At 34.7% G+C, this 25,442-nt stretch overlaps 1 protein-coding gene across 2 annotated transcripts in view; it reads left to right on the forward strand.

The window, feature by feature from the left end:
- The window catches only part of mad1l1 (mitotic arrest deficient 1 like 1), a 58,478-nt gene extending 33,508 nt beyond the window's left edge, over positions 1–24,970 (forward strand). Inside the window, exons 17-18 of one of the 2 annotated variants that reach the window (XM_026204569.1) lie at positions 3,326–3,516; positions 24,409–24,967. In XM_026204569.1, the coding sequence (XP_026060354.1) occupies positions 3,326–3,516; positions 24,409–24,570 (353 nt within the window). In that variant the 3' untranslated portion in view covers positions 24,571–24,967. Of the gene's footprint in view, positions 1–3,325; positions 3,517–24,408 lie in introns of both variants that reach the window. The other variant, XM_026204570.1, reaches the window with a different exon arrangement.
- The last annotated feature ends 472 nt before the right edge of the window (positions 24,971–25,442 follow it).

The raw sequence follows: 25,442 nt of genomic DNA on the forward strand, positions 1-25,442 counted from the left end.
CATTGTAGGGAAAGAAATACCTTGGAAGTCAATGGGAATCAACAACTGTTTGATTATCAGCAGCAGCCTCAAAATATAAATTTTTTTTGTGTTCAACATAAGAAAGAAACTTATACAGGTTTGGAACAACATGAGGGTGAGTAATTGATGAGAACATTTTGGGGTGTACTATTCTTTTAAATACAAATGTGAAACTTGTATTTGTAAATGTATTTTGAAGAAGTTGATGTAGCTTGGCCATTTGACTGGATTGATAGCAAATGGTTTCCACCTGTGCAGTTGGATATTGAATGGATATTGTGCAGAAGGATTGTGGGAAAAAGGTTTTTCCTAATTCCACATCCTTTCTGTGTTCATGGTGATTTAGACATTTATATGAAGTATATAGCCAGGGCTAAATGTTTAATTGGAGTGCACTGACGATCCATATTTCTTTGGGACTATTTATTCATTTACTTCATTCTCACTCACACTCTCTCTCTCTCTCTCTCTCTCTCTCTCTCTCTCTCTCTCTCTCTCACTCTCACAGTCTCTCTCACTCTCTCATTATGTTTTTCTTTGGCCATCAGTTTACCGTAAATGAGTTCTGAAGGAGGCAAGAGTCTAATTAGGACTCAGACCCATAAGTAAACAAACACCCTGAGGTCTGCTTTTTAAATTGGCCGCTGCTGCTGCTGTTTTCTTTATCTTTTTTGTTATTCACTGTTCATCCCTCATTTTATGACCTAGTTTTTCTCCCATCTTTAGTGTTTGATTACAAGCTCACGTGTTTGCACAAATCTAGTTCAAAATCAGTTGAATAAATGTGATTTTTGTGGCTTTGTTGTCCTTACAAATGATAAGAACAAGTTCTCTCTAGTACATAAACAGCCTTTTGGGTTTGTATGATAACAATCTCAAACTCTTTTATAGATGAAATCATCTTTTAATTTATATTTATTGATCAGGTATTTACAGAGATTAGAAAACTATTCAAGTAATGGAATCTGGAAATGAACTAAACGAAATTTTTTGCATGACATTTAACAGTTCATAAATTACTTACAAAGTGTGTAATATTTACCATTACTGAAATTAAACTTACTGTAGGGCCTGTTTAATACATGCTCAGGGCATAAGAGTGTTTATATGCATGTTTAAATGTGTGCACATTACTAACACTAAGAAGATTGTGTATCCATATTTCCCTTTTGTGTACTAGCTTTAGGTAACAGGATTGGTTATGCCATCTCTAATATTGCAAGCGGAGAATAAACAGTGGCCCCAGAAAGAATTTGGACACTTAAGCCACACTTAAAGATGTATGAGTGTCTTTACATTACACAAAAAAATCAGACCAGAATAAAGACTGTTTGGTAACTTTGTGTGCTTGCCAAACATCCGGTTATGAAAATCCCAATCCATATGAATGTTGATTTCTTAATTATTGCCTTGGATAAGATAAAATAAATAAATAACAAATAAATACCAAAATACCAAATAAATAAATAAAAACCTTTTTACCAAGGTTGTACGAGGAAAAACACTATTCAGTTCAGAAGAGATTAAAATCATAAAGTAAGTCTGGAAAGCACAACTGAACCTAACCTCCTGAGGAAAAACTACTCCCCTCCTGACAGGGCATCATATCTCAACACAGTCCATGCAACTTTCATGCAGCTTCAGTAAAGTTCATGACATGGTAATTGTAAGTGTATTGATGTAAATGAGGGCCACATACAGCACTTTTTAATTGCATCTCATTTTAAAGGTGATTGTGATGAGAGTTCAGTGTGTAATTTCTATCCTACTCTCTGTACGGAAGTGATTTCAGAAAGCTTCCAGCAGAGACAAAAAAGAAGAGACATTAACATGATATATAATTAAAAGTGATCCTGATGAATGGTTAAAGGAAAAGGACCGAACAAAAGGCCGACTCTTCTAGTACGCAGCACATCAGTGCATTCTGTTACATGATGACTGAAACTTCTGTGGTTTAACTACACTGTTCTAGTGTGCAATTACAGGAGACTGTAGCAGAACACTTGTCTCTTTTCCTGCAGAACTTTTATTGTTCGTAATCAATTTTTCATGAAGCCCCATAAGAGAATTTAAACTGCTGTTGAGTCCTCTGTTGTACATACAGAAGCCTTATATTGAAGCTATAAGGCACAGCTTGCATTTCGGCTATTTTAAATAGTTGATTTTGCATTTTTCTCTTTTAAATATTCAAATGAATTCTGAAATAAGACCCTGATGGGATTGGTGGCTTGGCTTTTTTTTTTTTTTACTTGACTAATTTGATTCGTTAGAATCCGTTATTATTCTGGTAGATTGGAAATTAATTTTGAAGGGTATACCGTATTTTCCGGACTATAAGTCAAACATTTTTCATATTTTGGCTGGTCCTGCGACTTATAGTCAGGTGCGACTTATTTATCAAAATTAATTTGACATGAACCGAGAGAAATGAACTAAGAGACATGAACCAATAGAAAACATTACCGTCTTCATCATGACGTATTTTTGGACTGATGCAATTATACTCAGGTATGACTTATAGTCCGAAAAAATACGGTATATAGTATTGCAGTAAATGGCAAAAATCTCTGAATGTATGAAACTAAAAAGTGTTCTAAAAGCAAAGTTTTCCAATAGCTTTTCCATGAGATTTACCTTTTCATATATGAATTTTAGAGAGATTTTAAGAGGTGTTTTTTTTTTTTTTTGCTTTTGGTCCATTTCATGTTTTTTCTAAACCAACATTGTTTTCTGGTTGAATTACTCAAAAATGAAAGTGGTCACTGTTTACTCAATTTCATGTCACAAGTTTTTCATGCAGTTGATGGAGACCAGCGTTTTGGTTGTTGAGAAGAGTAACAATATCTGATTAATGAACAAATCTTCTTGAGTTCAATCTTTTCAAAGATTTAATTGTGCCATTTAACAAAAAACAGTCTCAATCATATATTCCTGAAGGAAACTAATCAACTTTGAATTCAGCTCATTGGAGAGAAAGATTATCATTTAATAGCGATTACAATTTTGGTCCGTTTCTAGCCCAAAGTTGATATTAAAAGGCATAGAATAAATTATGATAGAATTCACTTTTTTTAGTTGAAGTTGGACTGTTGGGCTGTTCTTTCAACTAAGATATTCTTAAACTCAGGCATTAGTGCATATTGTCTGACGTCAGTATTTTCCATTTATTTTTGAAATTGCATGTTTTCAATTACTTGTTAAATTTCTGCTCTTGTTCAGACCATATTGTGTGTATATATATATATGTATGTATTATTTGAATGTCATTATGGTTTTGACTAAACACAATTTACGTGTTCTTCAGACTTGCGCAAGCAGATGGAAAGTGCAGAACTGAAGAACCAGCGCTTGAAGGAAGTGTTCCAAAAGAAGATTCAAGAGTTCCGTACTGCGTGTTACGTTCTCACCGGGTACCAGATCGACATCACCGTGGAGAACCAGTACCGGCTCACTTCTGTGTATGCCGAGCATATGGAGGATTCATTACTGTTCAAGGTAAATTCATATACAAACCTATTTGTCACTGCATGACCCATGCAGTCTGTATTTCATTACATAAATGTGTTTACAATTGGACACATTGTCATGAAGTGCATTGTATATGCACTTATAATCTGGAAGAAAAGTAGAACGCACTGAAGGAAACTAGGAAAGTAAACTTAAATTCTATTGAATCTGTTTTGTTTTGTTTTTCTTCAGTTTTTCAGTTAATTTGAATGTTGATTTTATGGTCACTTGATTATTTTAGGGGTTCTGTCTAAGCTGAGCAGATGTTACAGATAAAGCATACCAGCAATCAAAGGCTTTATGCTCAGTTTTTGTTCAATTATAAAACAATCACATTAAAATCAATGAGCTTTTGAATGACTTTGAAGGGATGCCTTGGCAAAACTATATGGGTTTTCAGAAAAGAAAGATGTGTTAGAGCCTGAAGCTTCATACCCACAGTTGGTGATTTGTTGTTCGACTCACAAATCTAAAAGCATGAAAATCGAAAGAAGGACTTTAAAACCCAAGGCCGAGGTCAGGCATCTGAAGAACTGCTGTTGTGTTTAACCTCATCTGAACCAGCTCAGCAGCTCCTCCAGCCTCAGGTGCATCTGAGTCTCCACAGGAGGTCATATCCTCTTCAGTCAGTGACTGCATTCGCTGAGATGGGTGCAGATGAAGGCATACCAACAGTATAGGAAATTGATGTTTTTACTTAAGCAGCAGGATGTAGAGAACAACAGTGACCTAGAATAACTCTTAATCAAGGAAATTGCTGTGAGTACTCTTCTTCTGGTAAAACGTACACTAATATGTTGAGTGTCAGCCCTTGAGATGTGATTTTACTGAATACTTTCAGTTGATTACATAAGTTTGGAGTGTTTTGAATTTTTATTGATGATGAGTCCCGTTCAGGTAACACTTGAACTTGCACAGTATACAAGTGTAAATCAAATAATGTTTTCATAATGCTTTGAAATACACCCTCGTGAGTTTTGTTTTTCTCTATAGTGCACTTTTGTTTATTGTCGCATGTCTAAATGGCCTTTTATATATATATATATATATATATATATATATATATATATATATATATATATTACTGACTGTTTGCTTCAGTGATTTCTTAAATCTTGAGGCAATGTTTGCTTCAAAATTCTATGCAACATTCCATTTTTTAACTTAAAGGAATAATGGTAATGCTTTACAATAATGGTACATGAATAACCATTTACTGATGCCTAAATACATTTACATTTTACATTTATGCATTTAGCAGACACTTTTATCTAAAGCAACTAAGTGTATTCATGCTATTTTTTATATATATATATATATATATATATATATATATCAGTATGTGTGTTCCCTGTGAATTTAACCCACGACCTTTTGCGCTGCTAACACAATGCTCTACCACTGAGCCACAGGAAAATTAAATGAATACTTTATTCACCAAATAATAATGATTATTAAATCATGAATTAATGAAGAGCTATTTTTAACTATAACTGGAGTCGTATGGTTTCACACATGAATAACGGCAACTTTAACTAAATGTTAGTATTTGTTTGATAGTTATTGCGTTCATTAACATTTATGGGTAAACTAAATCAAACAGCCTCTTTAATAAATAATAAGAAATAATCTTACGCTCTCTGACTTCTTGAAAATCCACATGGCAATCTTTATATAAATATAAAGTATTGTTAATTAATTAAGCGTGTGTAGTATATTACTTTTACTGCTGTATCAAATCTGTATAGGACATCTTCAAATTTCACGTGGAAAAGTTACTATTTCAGGTTTAGTTATTTTTTCTTTTCTTTTTTTTTTACTGTTCATTGCACAATAGTTTTGTTTTTCGCTTTTCACTTGATTTAAGATGATGATCATTATTCTTTTAATGCAAATGAGAAGACCTTTGTTCTTATTTTGGACAGGCCTGTATATGATAAACCAAGTGTTATTAATGCAATATGTCGGACGAAAGTTACATATTTAGTGTAAACCGAATGCTCTTACAATGGTGTACCTGCAAATGTAATTTATCTTTCTTAATTAATGCCCTTCCTTTGTGGGTTGGAGAAATGTTCAGTAATCCCTTATAGACACACATGCACACGGACTGCAGTAATTGGATTTGAGTTTTTGTTATTTGATCGGTACTTTCCTCAGGCTGTTTAATTAGAGCTGCAGTAAAGCTTCAGTGCGTCTGCATTCTGCGTGTGAGTGCAAGCATTTACTCACGTTTGTGTGTGCGTCTGGGAGTGCTGGGGTCATTTAATACACATTATTTATGTGCTAAGGAAATAATTTAATCATTTAGCCCTTTTCTACATTCTATGTATGTAGCCACTTCTGATTGTCTTGCTGGTTATTTCTTTTTAATATGTTGTATATGATTATCAGATGATTTCATCTGATTGTTTATTTATTCATTATTTCTAAGATGATAGTGTTTAGACAGGTGCTCAGCCCTGTCAAGAACTGAAAGAATTTAAAATAGTGGATTTAAAAGTCAGTCAAGAATGTCTGAAAGAAGTGTCTACAGTACAGCACAAGTTGATTCATCTGAAGCACTCTAATACTTCTCTCTGTGTGAATGTGCTTGAGTGTTAAATTGACTGAAAAGTGAAAAGAAATAGTGAGTGAAAAGACAGCAAAAGTGATGGATGTATCTGTATCTTTAATTGAATATCTTTTTTTTTTTCTTTATGCAAAAGACGGGTCACAACTGAAGCCCAATAAGTAATTTAAGCACCTTTATTAAAGTTGAAGTGTGGCAGTTTTTTTTTTTTTTTTTTGTTAAATTGATGTAAAATACTAATTATATCCCAGTTTAATGTGAAGAGACTATTAAGCAAGCCATTTGTAGGCTGATTACAAATACAAGCACATCAGATGTATTTAACGATGTGACGTGACATACAGCCAAGTATGGTGACCCGTACTCGGAGTTCGTGCTCTGCATTTAACCATCTAAAGTGCACACACACAGCAGTGAACACACACACACCGTGAACACACACCCGGAGCAGTGGGCAGCCATTTATGTTGCGGTGCCCGGGGAGCAGTTGGGGGTTCAGTGCTTTGCTCAAGGGCACCGTGGTATTGCTGGCCCGAGACTCGAACCTACAACCTTAGGGTTAGGAGTCAAACTCTAATTACTAGGCCATGACTTTAATTCATATGCATATAATTAGCTGTTAAAGGGCTCCATGTAGAATGCAGAAACCCTTGTTATTAATGACACAAGTGGCTGTTAAGTGAGCTGTGGTCAGTAACTTATCACTATAGTAATGCCAGTGAGCAACAGTGAGATTCATCAACATCATGTTGACAGATGAGGTTCAGTAAAATTATGCTGTAATGACAGTTTCCCTCGGATTTTACCTAAATCATTTCACACCTGTAAGACCTTTCTTCATCTTTCTGATGAAATCCCTCCATAGGCACCAATGCAGCTTACACATTCCCAGCCCAGAACAGTAGGAAAGACATTGTTAAAGTACTCCATCAATGACAGTGACAAGAAACATAAAATAAAAATAGAATAAGTAAATAGGAAATAATATATAATTTTTTGAAAGAACATTGTATACAAAATAAAAATTATGTGATATTTGTGTGTGCTGGTGTGTTATGTGAAAATGCAAGGATATGTAAATAAAAAGCATGTTAAATAAATGCATGTATAAATAGTGTACAAATTACAAAATACATATTTAGTAATTAAATATGTATTTCAAATACATTTAATTGAAATGCTGCCCATCTCTGGTACTTTAATATTGATGCACAAATTATACACAGTTAAAAAGTTAAGGCACTTAACTTTTGTTTTATGAAGTTCCATTTAGGAGCAAACTAGTTCTGTTTGCGTACTAGAGAGCACTAATAGCTTTTCAGTTGCGACCAGTCAAGGATGAAAATATTAATCTAAGAAGCTGTAGTTATTTGTTTGGCAAACTGTAATGGCCAATTAATTGGGCACAATATTACTGAAACTCTATAAAGAGCCTTGAGAATGTGTCACAGTCTTCAAAAAAATGTCTGAATTTTGATCAGCATTATCTGCTCTGTGTTTAGGAAAGATGGTTCATTATTCTCTTTTTTTTCAATATAATCGCCACTGGTTTTTTTTTTTTTAAGAATAGGCACTTGAAGATAAATGAGTGAAATGCTGGTCTCTCCGCTTCCCCCAAATATTAGACAAGTACACTAGAGCAATGCTTTAGTTATGTAATGATTTGATCCCCAAAGAACTAAAGAACAGCTTTGAAATTCTTCCCTGTTTCTGTCTGAGAAGGAGGAAAGATAATGAGAGGCACAGATTTTTTATTCCCCTTTTTATTTTTCAAAATGTGTCTCATTGTCCTGAACATTATTTTGGGAATCTGTCAGTCATTGAATATCTTCCTCGTTTTGCATTTGTGTAGCTTTCAGCTCTTCTAAAACTTGACAACACATTTACATGGCTTCCTAAATGTTAAAAAGCAAAAACATTTGTTCAGTGTTAAATGAGAGATTTAGATATTTGCTGTTTTTAACATAGCAAATAGTCAATCCCTTAACTGTCAGCTTCTAACATTAAATCAAGGCTGCAACACTTCAGTGCATTCAATCTTAATTAATCTTCTCCAGTGCTTTCTCAACAATTTGGTGCCAAAGCCGGTTTCCAGTCAAAAACTATTGTGTTTTCACTTTATAAAAACTATTGTGGGGTGGATTAACAGCTGGTTCAACAAAACTAGATGGCAATCATTGTATTTAACAAAGCTATCGCCACCAAAAAATGGCAGATGTGACTAAACTTGTCCAATTACTGTCAATTTTATTCTGGGTATAAAAAAGAATGCTGACTGTTGCATCAAAAGTGATTCAGAATTTTTATGCAAACACATTAATTTGCAAAGTAATTTTCTGAAATGTCTTCTAAAACTCAGATTCTGATGCAGCATGTTTATTTGTTGTCTGGTTATATAGAAACTTTTTGAAATCAAAAGTCAGGCACTGGACATGCCACCTTTTTCGGTGTTTTGAAGTTTAATTTAATAGTGACACAGGTACAACCACACATTTATTACAAGCTTTCTGTTTTGACACTGAAGCACTTTGCAATCAGTCTATTATATTTATATTTGTATGTGTGTGTCTAATGCTCTTTGTGAGTATTGTTTTCCCCAGAACTGATTGAACTTTTGGAATTCTTTCACCTGATAATGAGGAGATGCAAACTTACAGAATTAGCGTTAATGTCTCAAGCAATCAATAACGTTTTAATGAGAATTAAATATCTTTTGAACTTTTAATCGGTGCGTAGTTATTTTTTATTTACTATTAAAAAGTTTAAATTACTATGTTTTGGTTATTTCTGAGGTTGTTGAATATAAAATGTATTAATCAGATGAAAAATTTATAACAAGTGCTAATTAATCACAATCAGTATTTTCTGAAAAAAAAAAGGTTTTTTTTACATTTTTACATTTAATTTAAATTTTAAGAACATTCATGGGATTTTCTGTGCAGGTCTGATGAATTTTGTTAAAATAAATAAGGTTGTTAAATTGCCAAATGTAGTTTGTGTCTGCAAGGTGCAGCCTATATTTTATGCTTAAATACGGAGTCCACAGCTGTTCTGTTTAAAAGTAGTTTAAAAAAAAGCTAGCGGGTGTGTCATGACATCAATAATTGATTTGATATTCACATAAGCACTTTTCATCAAACTCTATGATGACTCAGCTTTTGCACTCATGATTTAAATGATGGCAATGAATAAGGGACTCTGGTGTCCTACTCTTTGTCACAGTTTGCCTGGGTGTCCTGAATGTCCCCTTGGGGATGAATAAAGTGTCTATCTATCAGGCTGTCCGGCTAAGAAGTAGAAGTGCAGAGGTACATTCCATACAGAAAAATGTGTGACATTACTCCAAACGTTAAGAATATGTAAACTAGTCTGCACTTTGCAGCTCTCTAAGAGAAAAAAGATTACTTCTAACAACCTGGAGAACTGAGACTGAAATGCAATCCGTTTTTGCATGATCATATAGCAGCACTTCCAGATGTTATTACATGCAAAACGGGGACAGAGAATGTGGGATTAACTGGATTTTCAGCGCTTCAGTAGATTACTGTTAGTTAATTTTTTTTTTTTGTCGTTCTAATGAAACATTTATCTGTAATAATTTTCACCACTGTTGAAATACTGATTAAGGAAGCACATGTAATGCCAACGTGCTTGGATTCCCGATGATTTCTGGCTTCAGTATTTCACTTCAATTGTTTTATGCAACTGGAGGCATGAAAAAAGCTTGTATCAAATGTAAATGCACGGAATATTTAACACTTTCCTATCAAATTTAATAATGTGTATATTGTGTTTTAAAATAACACTTTGGCATGGGACTGTGATAGTTTTTTTTTTTATCATTTATGTGCATTTTTTATTTGAAACATATAACATGGATTCCCCAATGATTCTCAATGATTTTTTTTTTTTTTTTTTTCTGTATATTCAGTTAATAGAAAGAATCCTGGAATAATTTGTATTGGCAACTGAATGACACTAGCAAAAACCCGCACAGCCCACTCTTCAGTATGGTTAAATGACATTTGGAAAGTGTCCCAAATTCTTACATTAATGTAGGTTTTCACAAGTAGATAAATAGTTTGTTCATGCCACTTTCTCCCTCATAAAGTTGAGAACCGTCATTGAAGGCTACATATACTTAAAGAGCACACTGACTTTTCAATTGCCTAAATGAAACTAATTGCTAATCACCTCTTCAGGAAATTAATAACTACAAGAGCAAGTGTGTAATTATATTACCTTGAGAGAACCAGTTCCCAGAACTGTTGGCTTGAACGAAGGAATTTAAGAGCAGTTAGAGGAATTAGGGCTTGTCTTAGTTATTTCTGAGTCTGACATACTTTTACATTTAAGTATGCATTTAATCAATTGCTTTAACTGGAGATAAATTCTTGTACTTGACTTTGAAATTGCTATATTTCTGTAGTATAGCAGTGCTTTTAATAAAGCATTCAATTCAGATTTTTAGCAGCTTGCTGTCATATGAATAAGGCATTCTAGTCTTTGTGTGTGTGTGTTTGGTCTTTGCCTGTGAAATTAGGCCTGTTGAAGCCACCTGCGACCCTTCTGCTGAAGATAATTCACTGTCAATATCTGTTAACCTTGAGTTACACACAGACACACACACAATCGCAGACATTCAGATCTTACCGTTCACACACAAACACTCCAATAAGATTTTATGGTGTTTTCCAATGTGTTGCAATCTGTCAGTTGTGGTGCATTGTTTGTAATTTTATGCAAAGCATGTTGGGATTGAGTGCTATTAACAGACAAAGAAATATGCATGAAATGTTTTATAAAACATAGAAATAAATAACTATGTTCAAAGCGTTACATTTTTTTTTTTTTTTTTGTCAGTTAAATTCAGATCAGTGAGCCTTGAAGTTAAACTTCGAAGACAACTGCTGTCTCTCTGTTCATTAGTTTCAGATTTAACCGTGGTTAATAGTTTCAGCAGATGTGAGTAAAGTTTTTAATTAGAGTTGATGTTAATACTGTTCTGAGCTTTTCTTTCATTACTTTCTTCAGTTACTGTAAATCATGATGTTAGAAAATACTCACAGGGGACACAAAAATGAAAAAAGTTTTTAATCCTAATAAGTGCATTTTGCATGAGTTTATCTTATCAGTTTTTATTTTTACAGATATTAGTGTTCATTATTATTACAGTTCAGAGTGGTTATAATAAGCTGTGTAAAACTGTGTACTGCATTGTTATAAGGTTATGTTCTTCACTATCTGTAGGACGTTTTAGTCCCCTATTTTATTGTTTGCTAGTTCAGTAACTTAGAAAAGTAAAGGCACACCTCTCATCGAGCCACACTAAATGAGATCCTGTTCAGGTCTCTTGGACAAATGGTGCAGTTTGAGTTACTCTCTGAAGTTTAGCTAATACTTTGGGATAATGGTTTAGAACAGATTTTGTCCTCTTATTGTCCATTTTCTTTAAATAATGAAACCTTGTTATCCTCTCAGTGTGGCTGTGAAGGGAGTCAACCAAATGTTGCAGGTATATATTTTCTTCAAAGCCCTTTTGGTTTACTGCATTATTAGGCTTTGCAGTGAATCTGAAGCACACTTCAGTCCAGCTGTTAATTCTAGTTGTGGGCGACTCCTGCAGATAAACCAGTTTGTATTGATTGAGGGCATATGGAGTACCATCTTGACGCCATGTTAGTGTGGACTCATCATAGACTTAATGCTTATGAAATTAAATTTTATTTGTTTTTAGAAGGGAGTTCTCGGTAGGCAAGAAACTTTTTTAGCAATTTACCTTTTCTAAACCAGAGGCCAAAGGACGTACTGGTCCAGTATAAATTGTTATATCATTATTAATGTTTTCAAAGACTTGCATAAGAATGCTTTTGGGTTAATTGGTATTTATCAATAATTTTTAATAATATTTAATTGTGCATTCTAATTTTTCCTATTTTTATATTAAGATTTTGTCATCTAACACACACTTAAAGTCATTAAAATAATAATAATAATAATAATACTAATTTAATAGGTGTAATCTAAACCAAATATCAAGCCATTTTATATTTATTATTTTTTTGTATTTATTTTTTTTTTTACTGTACATTATGTAAGGATACTTCATGGAGGCAACCATGGTCCTTGGCCTTCACATCGTGCATTAAAATCATTTGATGCACAGATAGCCTTGCATCATCCAACTTATACCTTGGTCATTTGCCAGCATTTACAAGTCAAAGCTGTTAATGATGTTTTGCAGTGCAGTATTTGACCGGAAGAGTAAAACTTAAGGTTGTTTTTGCTTCCTGCTTTAAATCAGACTTAGAAATGAAATTATCAATTGATCGAGAGAGATGACAGTTGTGTGTGCGCGTTACCTTTGTCTGCTCTCTCTCTGTTTGTGTGTGAGTTATCGGTGTTTGGGTTTGTGTGCATCAATTAAAGCAGCACATTAATAAAGAACATTAATTAAATAGCGTTAAATGCATACCTGCCAGCCAACCAGAATTGTGAATTCAGGCAGACCATGGTACAAGATATTTTAATGCTTAAATTCACTTGTAGCATTTAAAACGCTTATTTGTTTTTTGTTTTTTTTTACTGTATTTACTTAGAGATTAAATAAAGTGAGTAAGAGTAATCTTTGACGACATGATCTTGTTCAAAAACATTTTGAATAAAAGATTGAGGCTTTAGATCAATTTTTGTAGTGGGATAGCTTTTTCTGCTACTGTAAAAAATGCAAATATCGCTCTTGTTCAGAGGTTAAATCATTCATGATCATAGAATGAACTCATTAATATTTGACAAGTGAAAAAACTGTCCCAAAGGCCTACTATTTAAGTTTTATTTGCCCATAAATCCCGTAAATCGATTTTCCTTCAAAGAGCTTCTAAATGCCATGTTTCAACAGTTTACATGCCATGTCAACATGAGAGTAGCAGTCGTTAACCACATTCATGTAATTATAATTTAAGCGTGAATAAACGGTTCAGAAACCGAACAAATACATGTCCATAATTATGCATACTCAATTTTGTTTTGCTGGTAAAATCTGACAAGCTCGAAGCCACTTTTTGACAGGGATTTGACGTGAAAATAACTGCAAAGTTTCGATTTGCAGACACACACACACACACACACACACACACTCACATAGATTTAACCATAACCCTCAATCACAGTATCTGGCAGTTTAATTTGAGCTCTCCGGTGTTTATCTGAAAATACCCACCACCTATGGAAGCATCTGCTTCATTGCCCAGCAGTGTTTTGCAGTTATGTTGCCATTCTCTCTTATCGTCTCTTAACTTGGTTTCAGTTATTGTCAGGCCAGGTTGGTCACTGTGATTGCTGCCCTCAGCTATGTTTTCAGCTCCAGTAGTAATCAGAAGTTTCTCAGACGCAAAACCAATCAGCATGTTTCCCTGCTGAGCTCATCTCAACAGGGAAGCAGGCAGAGAAAATACTCAATCAATGGTCACAATTAAAAGAGGAATAAAGTAGGATGATGTCACAAAGTATAAACTAGTTTAGGGATTGGTTAGCCAACTTTTTTTTTTTTTTTTTTTAAGTAGACATCATAATTGTTTGTTTGTTTCTTGTTTTTTTGGTGGCCAATTTTATGTTCTAAAGTCTGAAGACATGAGACTGATCCAACCTGCAAGCCCCAAAAGAAAAACATAACTGGACCTGAAAGTGTTTTTCTGATTGATTTTCACACTTTGAATTTGAGTGTAGCTGAACCAAAACCATCTGTCACAGGGCAGATCATAGTCTAACATCACTTATGTTGTCACAGTTTTTACAGTGTTTGTTTTTGTGTGTGTGTGCTGTTCTTGAACTCAACTTTCAACTTTCATTAATGATACAGCATCACTATTACAATGAATTAAACTTCAATGGGTAAATTCTCTGTTTGAAATCTTGTAGTTTTCAGGTTGTTTTTTTTTCCATTTTAAACATTAATTTTATTTTAGTTTCTGAATTGTTCAGTTGGCATTTGTTAGTTTTTCATAAACTCTTCTGTTTCTTAAATATTTGAATAGTCTGTTAGTCCAACAGTAAATGTTTTATCCGTCAAGATACTTGAAACTTCAAACCATTTCGTCTGGGTAAAATATGAGTGCTCTATCAGTAATAAGGCTTTCTACAGTGAAAAAGTTGTCTCGTCTGAATCAAGAGAAACATATGCACAGACCAAGCTCTGTTGGGGGAGGTGGGGGGGTACTGTTCAATATATACATTTTAATGTTAGCTTTGATGTACAATATTGTGTATTATATTTTCAATTTATACTGTGGTATATGTAGGGATAAGCTGGTATAAATTTTCATGTTGCGATTAATTGCTTATTCTTTTATCACGGTATTATCAAAATAGTGAAATTTCAATGCTGTCAAATAACCATGATATAACCTGGATAATGCATGGCTAGCTGTACATTAAACTATTTTAATCCACTTTGCCAAGGCAACCATGCAGGTTCTTGGTCTCCACTTTGTGCGTTAAAATTGTTTAATGCACAGCTAGCCATGCATTATCCCTTAAATATAATATAAAATAATAACTTGGAACTTAAAGCAACTGTTAACAATGTTAAAGTAACCATTATGAATGCCTTGTCAACTGCATTGCATCACATCAGCAACCATGTAGAACACCTTATCATCACTGCAGCAAGCTTTTTCTCTGAAACTGTGAAAATCCAGTTCTATATTACTTTTGCATTTTTCATGAGAATAGCAATAACATGGACCGTTCCATCAAAGGAAGACTATATACTCTGTATTCTCTCATCTTTGCTGTAATTAGGGTCTCTGTGCTTTGATGGTGGGTACATTTGGTTAGTACCATACAGCTTCTGTTTTCACATAATATTTCATTAATTTCATCCTCTAACATCTTGTCCCCAATAAAATATTTACTTTCAAAGCATGGATATGAAAAAAGTCTCAATTTCCTTTTATCTGTGATATTTAAGCCACGCTGTATGTCTCTCCTCAGTGGGATGAAAACATAAACTGAATGGGGCTGAAAAGGCTCAATGCTGTCTAGCGTGCTTATAATTTTAGTGGACGGTCTATTCCCAGCACACAGTGCGCACCATAGTCATTGTGCAGCTTTGACAATACGTTCTTTGTTCGTTGCAGTGTTTAGCATAAGAGCGCATTGGTCGTGAGAGCTCTCACTCCTATTCATGGTGGAAATATGCTTTTGCGTGGGTGTTATTGGAACAGAGCATCAAGTCCACTTTTTAAACTCCTCAAAGCCCTGTCTGCCTATTTGAGTCTCATCAGGGAATTAAATGTGCAAGGCGTGGGGGGAAGGAGGCGGGGTGGGGCAAAATGATGTATGTCTCTCTGTAACCACTGAAATATAACTTGATTTGTGCATTATTTGATGAAAAATTAAGTAGTGCTTGTCTGTGCTAAAGTTCTGGTTACCAGGGCATTGCTAGGGTTTTCTGCTCTGTTTGTAGGTGGTTGCCAGTTTTATTACATAGCTATCTAGAATGCTTGATTCTGATTGGTCAGTCGCAACATAAGTGAGTTATTCCCCGATATCAATATTAATCGTATTCATTAGCGATTCTGAGTAACATACTGTACTACTCTTCCGGGTGTTTCAGGCCGGCGCTTCTGTTACATCTCTCATATCACACCACCACATTCTTTCTACTTTCATCTAAATGCAGCTGCTATCATCTGGCACCTCAGTAATCAAATGTATTTACTGTAAAATGACACCAGAGGACTTCCATATTAATTCTGTAGCAGCCCTGCAGTATTATTGGTGAAGTGTTTGTCTTCTCGCTAGAATGATCGTTTTGTACACTGTAATGGATTCAAAATATTAAATCAGTTAGACAGCATTTTATTCCCTTGTCTTAATTTTTGTGGTCAAAAGCTGTGTAATTAGTGATATGACTCTATGCCCTAAATTTCCATCTCGTCTGAACTTTGTCTAGACTCAAAACAGTTTGAACTGTTTTTCTTTGCAGCAGCTTTCTCATATCAATATTTTGTGTGTAAATATTTACTTATTTGGCAAGTTGCTGTGATTTGAACAAATCTCTAAATGCAAGTAATTATGAGAAATAGTCATTTGCATAGAGAAAGTTATTTGCATAAATGTTATATTTGAAATGTACCTTTTGATGCTTAATTATAAAGTTTTATTTTTAAATAAGATTAGAATTCACTTAAAGTTCATAGCAGATTGCTGTGTCTCAAGCTCTGACCTGTATTCATTATGTTAAGCATCCACATAGCCTTTATAACGGCTTCACAAATGTCATCCTCTGAGCCGACACACACTGACAGTTAAATGTGTCCCTGTGTTAACCTTTGCTGGTGCAATGTCTCGCTTTAACCTCAAAAGTTATGATGACGAAGATTCCTGCTTTGATAATCTCCATGGTAACAGTAGCGCCACATTGATTGTTGACGTCGGAACGGCAGGTGTCTCCGTGCATGTTTTCATCAGTGTTCTGCCGTTTCCTCTCGTCCAATCAGGGGATGATTACACCTTTTGATGGACTCACTGATTAAACTCACTGATGAGCTATTAATGAGAGTGAAATCAAGAATATGTTTGCAAGTGAGCACATGTAGTGAGGGAACTTCAGAGAATGGGTAACAGTACATGATCTAATTTATGACAATATGCATTCATAAAAAAAGAAAAAAAATTAAAGGCATAAAGTACAGTTCACTAGCAGGCTCAATACATTTTTAAATCATTCTCTGGATCATTTGCTAATGAGCAGCTGCATTTTTGAGTTGGAACATCTATTTTATAGGGTCTTAAGTATTGTATAGATTTTGGAGATGAGCTGCAAAAGATAAAATCGCTTTAATGGATGTAGATGAACTTGCAAGTGTCCTGCGAAAATCAGTTAATGCAACTTTTATTGCAAATGGTATATAACTTTGTTCATCTCTTTGTTGTTGTTGTTTATGCCGTTGTTGAAGCGTTCCCGGCAATCAAATTTGCAACCCTGCCTCTGTCAGAGGAATCTTTACGATCTTCATCTCCATGTGGTAACATATGTCATATATAACATAAAAAAAAAAAACTAATTTGTTTTAAGTGTGAAAAAAAGGGAGAGAAAGATAACACAGCATGCAGACAGTTTTTTTATTATTATAATATATATATTTTTTTATTAATGCAAACTACATTTTTATGACAAGTAGGAAGTAATAATGGCTGGTAAATTTGATCAACTCACCCACCTTTAGTAGCTGTGGCAAAGTTCATTTTGGGCCGTGTCTGTGCAGTTGATTTGAAGAAGTGAAGGGCACAGTCGAGACACTGTTGTGGACTGTTTAATCAGGTTCGCTACTGCTGTGTTTTGGACGAGTTTCTCTTTCTCAGACTGAACTACTTTCTGTCCTGTATTGGCCAATAACATTTGCATTCACAGCATGAACTCTGAAATAATTTCATGGATCCACTGTGGTGCCTTGAACTATTTCTAACACACCAGTGATTATTATATTTATTGCTTTCCTTAGCTTTTGATGTCATACATGTGAAATACGTAGACTTAAACACCCCATTAAATCATTGTTAAATTTATGGAACTTTTGAAATCTTTATATTTGCTTTTGAGGTCATCTGTATGCCACCATATAACTAAAATTAGAATATATATATATATATATATATATATATATGTATGTTTTCTAGAGTCTCCGTAGAATCAGACAATCTGTTATTTTACTAAACTCATTGAAGGTCAAAAATATGATTGACAAAAAAATCCAGGGTTTCAATATATGTAATATTTTAATTATTTATGGAAATTTCTATAGTTAATATTTATTTATTGAAACTTTATATAGTGAGTTGTACAATTTATTTAAAATACAAAAGTACAAAGTATTTTTTATTTAATAAGTGTGTGTGTGTGTGTGTGTGTGTGTGTGTGTGTGTGTGTGTGTGTGTACACTACCTTTTAAAAGTTTGGGATCAGTAAGCTTTTTTTTTTTAATGTATTTATCCTTTTTTATGCTCAGCTATAAAGTATTTCATCTATCTGCTCTTCAAGAATATCTATACAAGGTACAAAAGTCCTTATGGAAATTAATTGGTCAAAATGTGGAAAAACTGAATAAAAACTGTGCAATTTTCTGTCCTATTTGCATATGTCAGATAATTCCATGGGATTTTAAAGTACATTTGACCTGCTAACCTTCTCATTTTCATATTCTTTTTTTGATGCAAAAAAAAACTAACGATTTGACATATGTCTATAATATCTCATCCATTCGGAACATGTTTATAGATTCAGCTAAACATACAGGTTGTGCATGCGTGCTCATGCGTGAGCTCTCTCTTCTGAGTGGATGGGGTTTGATTTGATCCCTAGAGACTGCAGAGTCTATTGAAGATCGAATGCCTAAACTTGTAGACATCATCTCTGTCCATCACATCTGTCGTGTGGAGAGTTTCCTGACAGAGTTTGACTTCTATTCCATTTGACATTCTTTCCCAGAACGACGCTCGCTTTTATTCCTTCTAGTTCTCTCTCCATTCTTAAAGCATATGTCAGCCGTCATGTTAGTCATGACAGCAGAAGTTGTTTGTGTGTGGTGGAGTATCATGGGAAAAGAGGACAGCAAGCTCTTTGTACTGATGCATTTTAATTTGCTTAGACTGAGGATACAGAAACACTCGGGCAAGAGAATGTTTCAACTGTCGTGACTGAGAGATGCAAATAAAAAACATCTTTAAATCACACGAGAAGTTCTCACAGTTTCATAGAACAGGAAAAAGAAAATTAAGAATATAGTAGCGAATTCCATACTCAGAATTTGTGCTCTGCATTTAACCCATCCAAAGTACACACACACACAAACACACACACACACACACACACACACGGAGCAGTAGGTAGCCATTTATGCTGCGGCACCCGGGGAACAGTTGGGGGTTTGGTGCCTTGCTCAAGGGCACCTCAGTCGTGGTGTTGTCAGCCCAAGACTCGAACCCACAACCTTAGGGTTAGGAGTCAAACTCTCTAACCATTAAGCCACGACTTCCCCCACAAACAATGTTTAGACATTTTCACCAGCTACTTTGTTCATGGTAAATTAAAATGATAAATTAAGTTTAAGAAAGTTTAGATTAACTGGTGAGGAAACCATTATCTTTTCTTCTCTCGTTGTCTTGAATTCTTTTCCACAGATGTTCTTCTCTGCGTTTTATGTTGTTCTTGTGTGGTTTCTCACAGATGGCTTGTGAAATCTTGTGTTTGCTGTACTGTAACTCTCATTTCTATATGCTCTATTAAGCATATAGCAGAAAACATAAATAGACCAATATGTGTATAGGGATGATACATTTAAAAAAAAAAGAGAGAATCACAGTGGGGTTTTTTTTCTACTTTTGTGCAAGACCTAGTAAATATCAAATGTTTGTTTATGGGCAGACAGGCAGAAGTTAAAGAGAACTTAATGCACTTACTAATGTCCTACAATCTGGATAGTCTGAGTAAACCCTTGATAATGGTCTTGATATTTACTCTGCCACTCATCCTGCTGTCCTTTTTATTTTTTCACCCAAGGTAAAATGTCAAAATCTGCATTTAAATTGGAGCCTTTTTGTTTTTCATTTGCATATTTCTGATTATTCAATTACATCTCCTCTCCTCCAGTTGGAGAGGCGGTCCTTCCCGCAGTCCCTTGGCTAACGCTCATTCAGTTCGGAGATCATAAAGCACTCGCTCTAGATACGGCACTAACAAGAATGCCAATAAACCTTTTATCTGTTTTTTTTCTATCCACATTTCACATTCATGGCATAAGTGCTAGGAAAATAGTTACATTCTAATTTTTATATACTGTTAGCATATTCTATGGCTGCATTTTATTTAGATGCTAAGTTTATATGATTTGTGGTTCTAATTTCCTGTAACCTAAATATGAGATGTCTAAATACTATTAAATAGTACTATTACTGTATACTATATTATTCAATAAATAAATAAAATAGCCAAAATGTATTTATTTAAATTAATGGAGCTGATTTGGAACCAATTGTGTTTGCGGTTATTGTTAAAACTACATTTTCCATACATTTTAAAGGTATATTTTTTTCAGTCAAGTTCAGTTTGAATTTGGACTTGCATTTACCAAAAAAGAATATTAAAGTTTTGTAATTTAAAATTTTTGAAAATTAGCTTTTCTTATTTTCAGCATTTCTTAGAAAGTGACTAGATATATTGCATCTGTTTTCAGTGACATCTTAGATGGAGCCTTTCCCCTCTAAACACATCTGTTGTTTTTCTAACATACTGCTTTACTATCATCAAAACAGCAGCCTTTTTCTTGTGAATATATTTTAGGGGGACAAAATGATGTGAAGTCCAATTCATAACTACTTATGTAAATATTCAGATCATATTACCTGTATTATATCAAAACTATCATAAAAGTAGCAATTGGATTGTTAAAATTACTACATCAAAATGTTACAAATGTGTCACCTTGCTTAACTTTGATAGGTTTACATTTTTTTTTTTTTTTTTTACTATTATTATTCAATACAGTGACATACATTGTGACATGTCATATAATGTCGTAATACTTTTTTGTGCCTACTTTGTACTTCTAAAATGTTTGTTTCTTAGTATAAATATGCCAAATTTAGTGTCAATTCAGTACCTAAAGTAGCTCTCTGTCTGCAGTGCATGTGTTGTATCTCATGTCATGGATGTGGTAAAGCACGATCTGCCGTTAGCAAGGAGCAGTTGGCTAATTATACATCTGCCTAATCAGTAGATAAAGCTAATTTAACAGCCAATTACTGCTCTTCACACACCTCCGCCTCACACTCGATGCAATGACAGCTTCCCGTTTCCTCTCTTTAAGCTCGGCGGGGTGCTCTCGCAACAACAGACGACTCAAAGATTCAACTGGATCAGAAATTTGTCTGTGTGTAGTACATGCTTTCTTGGCTTGTTGCAAACTTTGTATTACTTCAATGCTGTTGTTTCTGGACTGTGTGTGTGGGTGGGGGTGGGGGTGGGGGTGGGGGTGGGGGGGGGTAATTTCTTCCAACTTACCTGTACTATTTTTTGGTAGGACTTTAGTATTCGGACCAGTTCTTACAATTGACTAGTTGCTTATTAGCATGCCTATTATTAACATATTGGCAGTTTATTATTACTTATAAAGCACATTCTGTATGACCATATTCTTCATTCCTAAACCTACCCAATTCCTAAATTTAACAGCTACCTTACTAATCTTAATAAGCAGCAAATTAGGAGGCAATTTTTAAATTAAATTTTAAATAAAAAAATTTTAATCCTTTAAAAAGTTTTTTTTTTTATTACAATGCAGTATCAACAACTGAATAGCTGTATAACTTCACATTGTCATGTAAACATCTGATCAGTATGATATTTTAAATTCTTAAACATGACACCAATATGGCCAATGTTGAAAACAGTGCTGCTTTAATATTTTTGTGGAAAACCCTCAGGGTTGTCGGAGTAGAAAGTTCAGAAGTGCACCATTTGAAATATTACTCTTTTGTAACATTTGCAAATGTCTTTTGACCGTATCCATTACTGATGCCAAACTTTTGAACCGCAATGTAAGGTAAAAATTTTTTGTTCTGCTGTAGTATGAGTGGTTCAAAAACTACTTCAGTGTGTATGTGTGTGTGTGCGTGTGGATTGATGGCTTCAGACAGAATGTATATTGTAAAATCTCCTCCTGAGACCAGCCGTTTTTACTTTCTTGTCTGTGTATTTATTTGATATTTGTGTTGGTGGTGTGCGTGATTCTCTCTGGATTTGTCAGGAGATATATAGGCTGTTACAGTGTAGGTCCCTGGAAGCTTCTGAAGACTGAGTCATTACAGGTGTCACTCCAAGTACAGAAATGCAACTTGAACAAAGTCTAGGCAAGCATATTTTTCTTTTTCCCTTACTGTTTGTCTTTTTCTCCCCTTCTTTCTCTACAATATGGCATTAACCGTTAATATGCATCCCTTTTCACATCCTTAGAGAGAAAACAGCTGTTTGGGTCAAATGCAAAATGGTGTAATTATTCACTTCACACCCCGTCCGTTCAAATGCTTCATTTTACAAACTCTTAGAAGTGAGGAATTGAGATTGATGGAGTTGATTCTCTAGAAAGAGAGCTCAGCAGGAGATGCCAATACATGAAGTTATGGATTCTAGCATGACAGTGTTGGGAACGCCAAACTAACTGGGTGTCCGTGGAGAATGGAAAGATGAAAAAGCAGTAATAGAAACGATACTAATTTGAAAACCATTCTACCATTGTCTGTTTGCCCAACTGTACCCCAAGTCAATCATTTTTCCCCTCATTTTATAAAACTATTTTCTCTCATGTGGACTTCAGGGAAGGATTTAACATGTTGTTGTTAGCTGAAAGGTTGAATATTGTTCATAACACCCTTTTGTGGCGGTGGCAATACAAAAACACATTGATAAGGTCACAATCTGAATAACTCCCTCTCAAAACCAGTAAAAATACAGACTGACCTTTTATTAAAATGTGATCTGGGAAAATAGAAAACAAAACCAAGTTGGAGACAATGGAGAGGCATTTTCATATGCGCCCGGTTTGCTGGGACAGGTATTAGAAGGTCTGGTGTCGAGGGGGTGCTTTGGTGTTATGAGGCAGGAATGCTATTACAGTGCTTCATAAATCACAGAAAACTGCAAAAAAGAATAAATCTTTACTGAGAGGCCTCTTTTCTCGAGCCCTCTAAATGTAAAATATATTTGATGCTAACTTCTCCTCATGGAGGTCAGACTTAAAAAGATTTGACATGGAAAGCACCATTGTGCATTGATGCCCTCATTTTGTGTTGGCTCCCTTTTGGTTCTACTCTGGGCAAGCAATTAATCACAGACTCACTGCTTTTTTTTCTTTGAAGTTTTTGAGGGATGTATGTATACAGAGAAACAGAGCATTTTATTGTGCTTCTGGCTTCATATTGTAAAGGATGATATGACTCCATGTCTGATATAAACTTTGTTACTCAATGCAAGCCGTTTAGAAGAGACTATTAGTTGGTTAGCTAGTCAGTTAACTAGTAGTCTCAGCCTCAAACGTCACACCCATGGACCGTTGACTGAACGTCTGAAACATACGGCACAAAAGAGTTTGTCATCATCGGATTGGTTGAATTATACAGGATTTCCAGGAGACTTGCGTGTACACACTGGTCTGTAACTGTGACGACATTTCCACACTCAGAATAGTAATCCTGAATGGAACAAGCTGTGATTGGTTGTTTGACATGTCGGTCAAATGGCCTCATGGGCGGGCCTTAGCCAGTGAAATCTGCCATGGATTCCAGACCTTCAGCCGTCAGTCTGTGGGTCTGGCTACACGAGACTAGTTAACTAATATACACAGGGAATTAACATTTTAGTTTGTCTACTGCTTACATAAAGATTTTCATTTGCAGCTTGACAAAAAACAAACCATGTTTGAATTGGGGAATATTGATTAGTAGGTTTTTAGTGACTTTTGTTACTTAGTTCCTGTTAGTGACTGAGTTCATTTAACTAGTAGTAGCTATTAGTTGGTTTTTTTCTATTTCTAAGTAAGTGCATATCATTACTTAAAGCTTGACATAAACCCAAACAATGTTTGATTTGGTGAATCAAATTAAGTTTTTGTTACTTTTGTTACTTAGTTCCAGTTAGCAAATTAGTTAGAGACTTTTTTTTTTATAGTCTTTAGTAGTCTTGTAGTAGTTGTCTTTTTCTTAGTCAGAGCTTATCATTACCTGAAAGCTGACTTGGTGAATGTTAATTAGTTTTAGTTAGTTCTGTCACTTAGTTCCTGTTTTAACTATGGAGTGTCAGCTAGTTAACTGGTTTTTGTCTATCACTTACTCTGATTTTTCATTACTGACATTTTGACATAAACAGTGTTTGACTTGTTACTTTGTTAGTAGTTAGTGGCCATAACTAGTTATGTAGCAGCAGTTTTTTGGTTTGTGTCTTCTACTTACGCGTAGAGTATTATCACAGCTTTATATAAACCCAAATGACTAGTTAGTTAAGTGCATTTTAATTATGAGTCATTGGCTGTTAGCTAGTTATGACGCCTGTAGTAGTTTGTTTGACTGTTTGTGATGTTTTGTTTGACTTAAACTTGTTAACTTTTTGTTAGTTCAACTTTGTTTGTTACTCTCTCTTTGCAGTTGAAGTTGTTTTGTGTGGTGAATGCTACTTTGATTTTTTTTGTTGTCTGTGTCATGTTACAAATGTTTAAACAGAGCTCTCTCTCTCTCTCTCTCTCTCTCTCTCTCTCCAGTCTACTGGTTCAGTGGGCAGCGGCAGCATGCAGCTGTTGGAAACAGATTTTTCCCGCACTCTAACTGGACTGGTAGATCTGCATCTCTTCCATCAGAAGAGCATCCCAGTGTTCCTCAGCGCGGTCACCATCGAGCTGTTCAGCCGCCAAACTGTCACCTGATTTACCTGTCATTGCTCAACCACCAAACAGTATTCAGGGAACTCTCTCTCTCTCTCACACACACACACACACACACACCTAAAGACACTGACACCTACAGAACTCCTGGCTGTGACAAGCTGATCATTTTTAATTAGCATTTTTTACAGATTAAGCATTTTATAGTTATAGGTCATCAAAGCATGACAATCTATATGGCAGCATTTGAGTAGGATAGTGATTACTGTGTATTTTTTCTTTACCTTTAATGCTGTGAGCCCACACTGTGTTTAAGAAAAGGTTAAGAGGTATGGAAAAGAAACATAAAGATGTGCAGTCTTTTTTTAAAAAAAACTTCTTTCATGGCAGTTTATGTGCATGTATTGAAGAAAAAAATAAAGACGTATTAAACTTTCCAGTCTATTGTTCGTATTGAGTTCTGATGGATTTCAAAACATTGTCTGTGTTGAAGTGAATAATGATTCAGTTAGAAGCTTCTTGTTGTTGTGTTTTACTTCAAACGACTCAAATAACCTAGTGATTATTGTTATCAATTCCTCATTGAATTGAGGATAAACTAATATGCCCACTGAAACCACAATAGTTGATGCAAGTTTTATGTCTTTTAAACGTTTGCTTTGTACAATTTGGCACCAAATCCTAGTGGATGTGTGAGTATTTAAATTCCCTGGCCGTTTTAGCTGGCAGCAATTATTACTTTTTTCTCCCTTTTTCTACTGTCTTTATTTGAATGCCACATAAAATGCCACAGTTTCATATCCTGCACACATTAATTTTAATCTGATATGAGTCGGACTGCTTTCAGATGAATTTCGTCTCAAATCTGTCGCAGTAGCGATGGAAAGTGCCACTGTGCCAAAGCTATTAGCAAA

The sequence above is a fragment of the Carassius auratus genome, chromosome 26 (genome assembly GCF_003368295.1).
Source record: "Carassius auratus strain Wakin chromosome 26, ASM336829v1, whole genome shotgun sequence".
In the NCBI taxonomy this organism is placed as follows: Eukaryota; Metazoa; Chordata; class Actinopteri; order Cypriniformes; family Cyprinidae; genus Carassius; species Carassius auratus.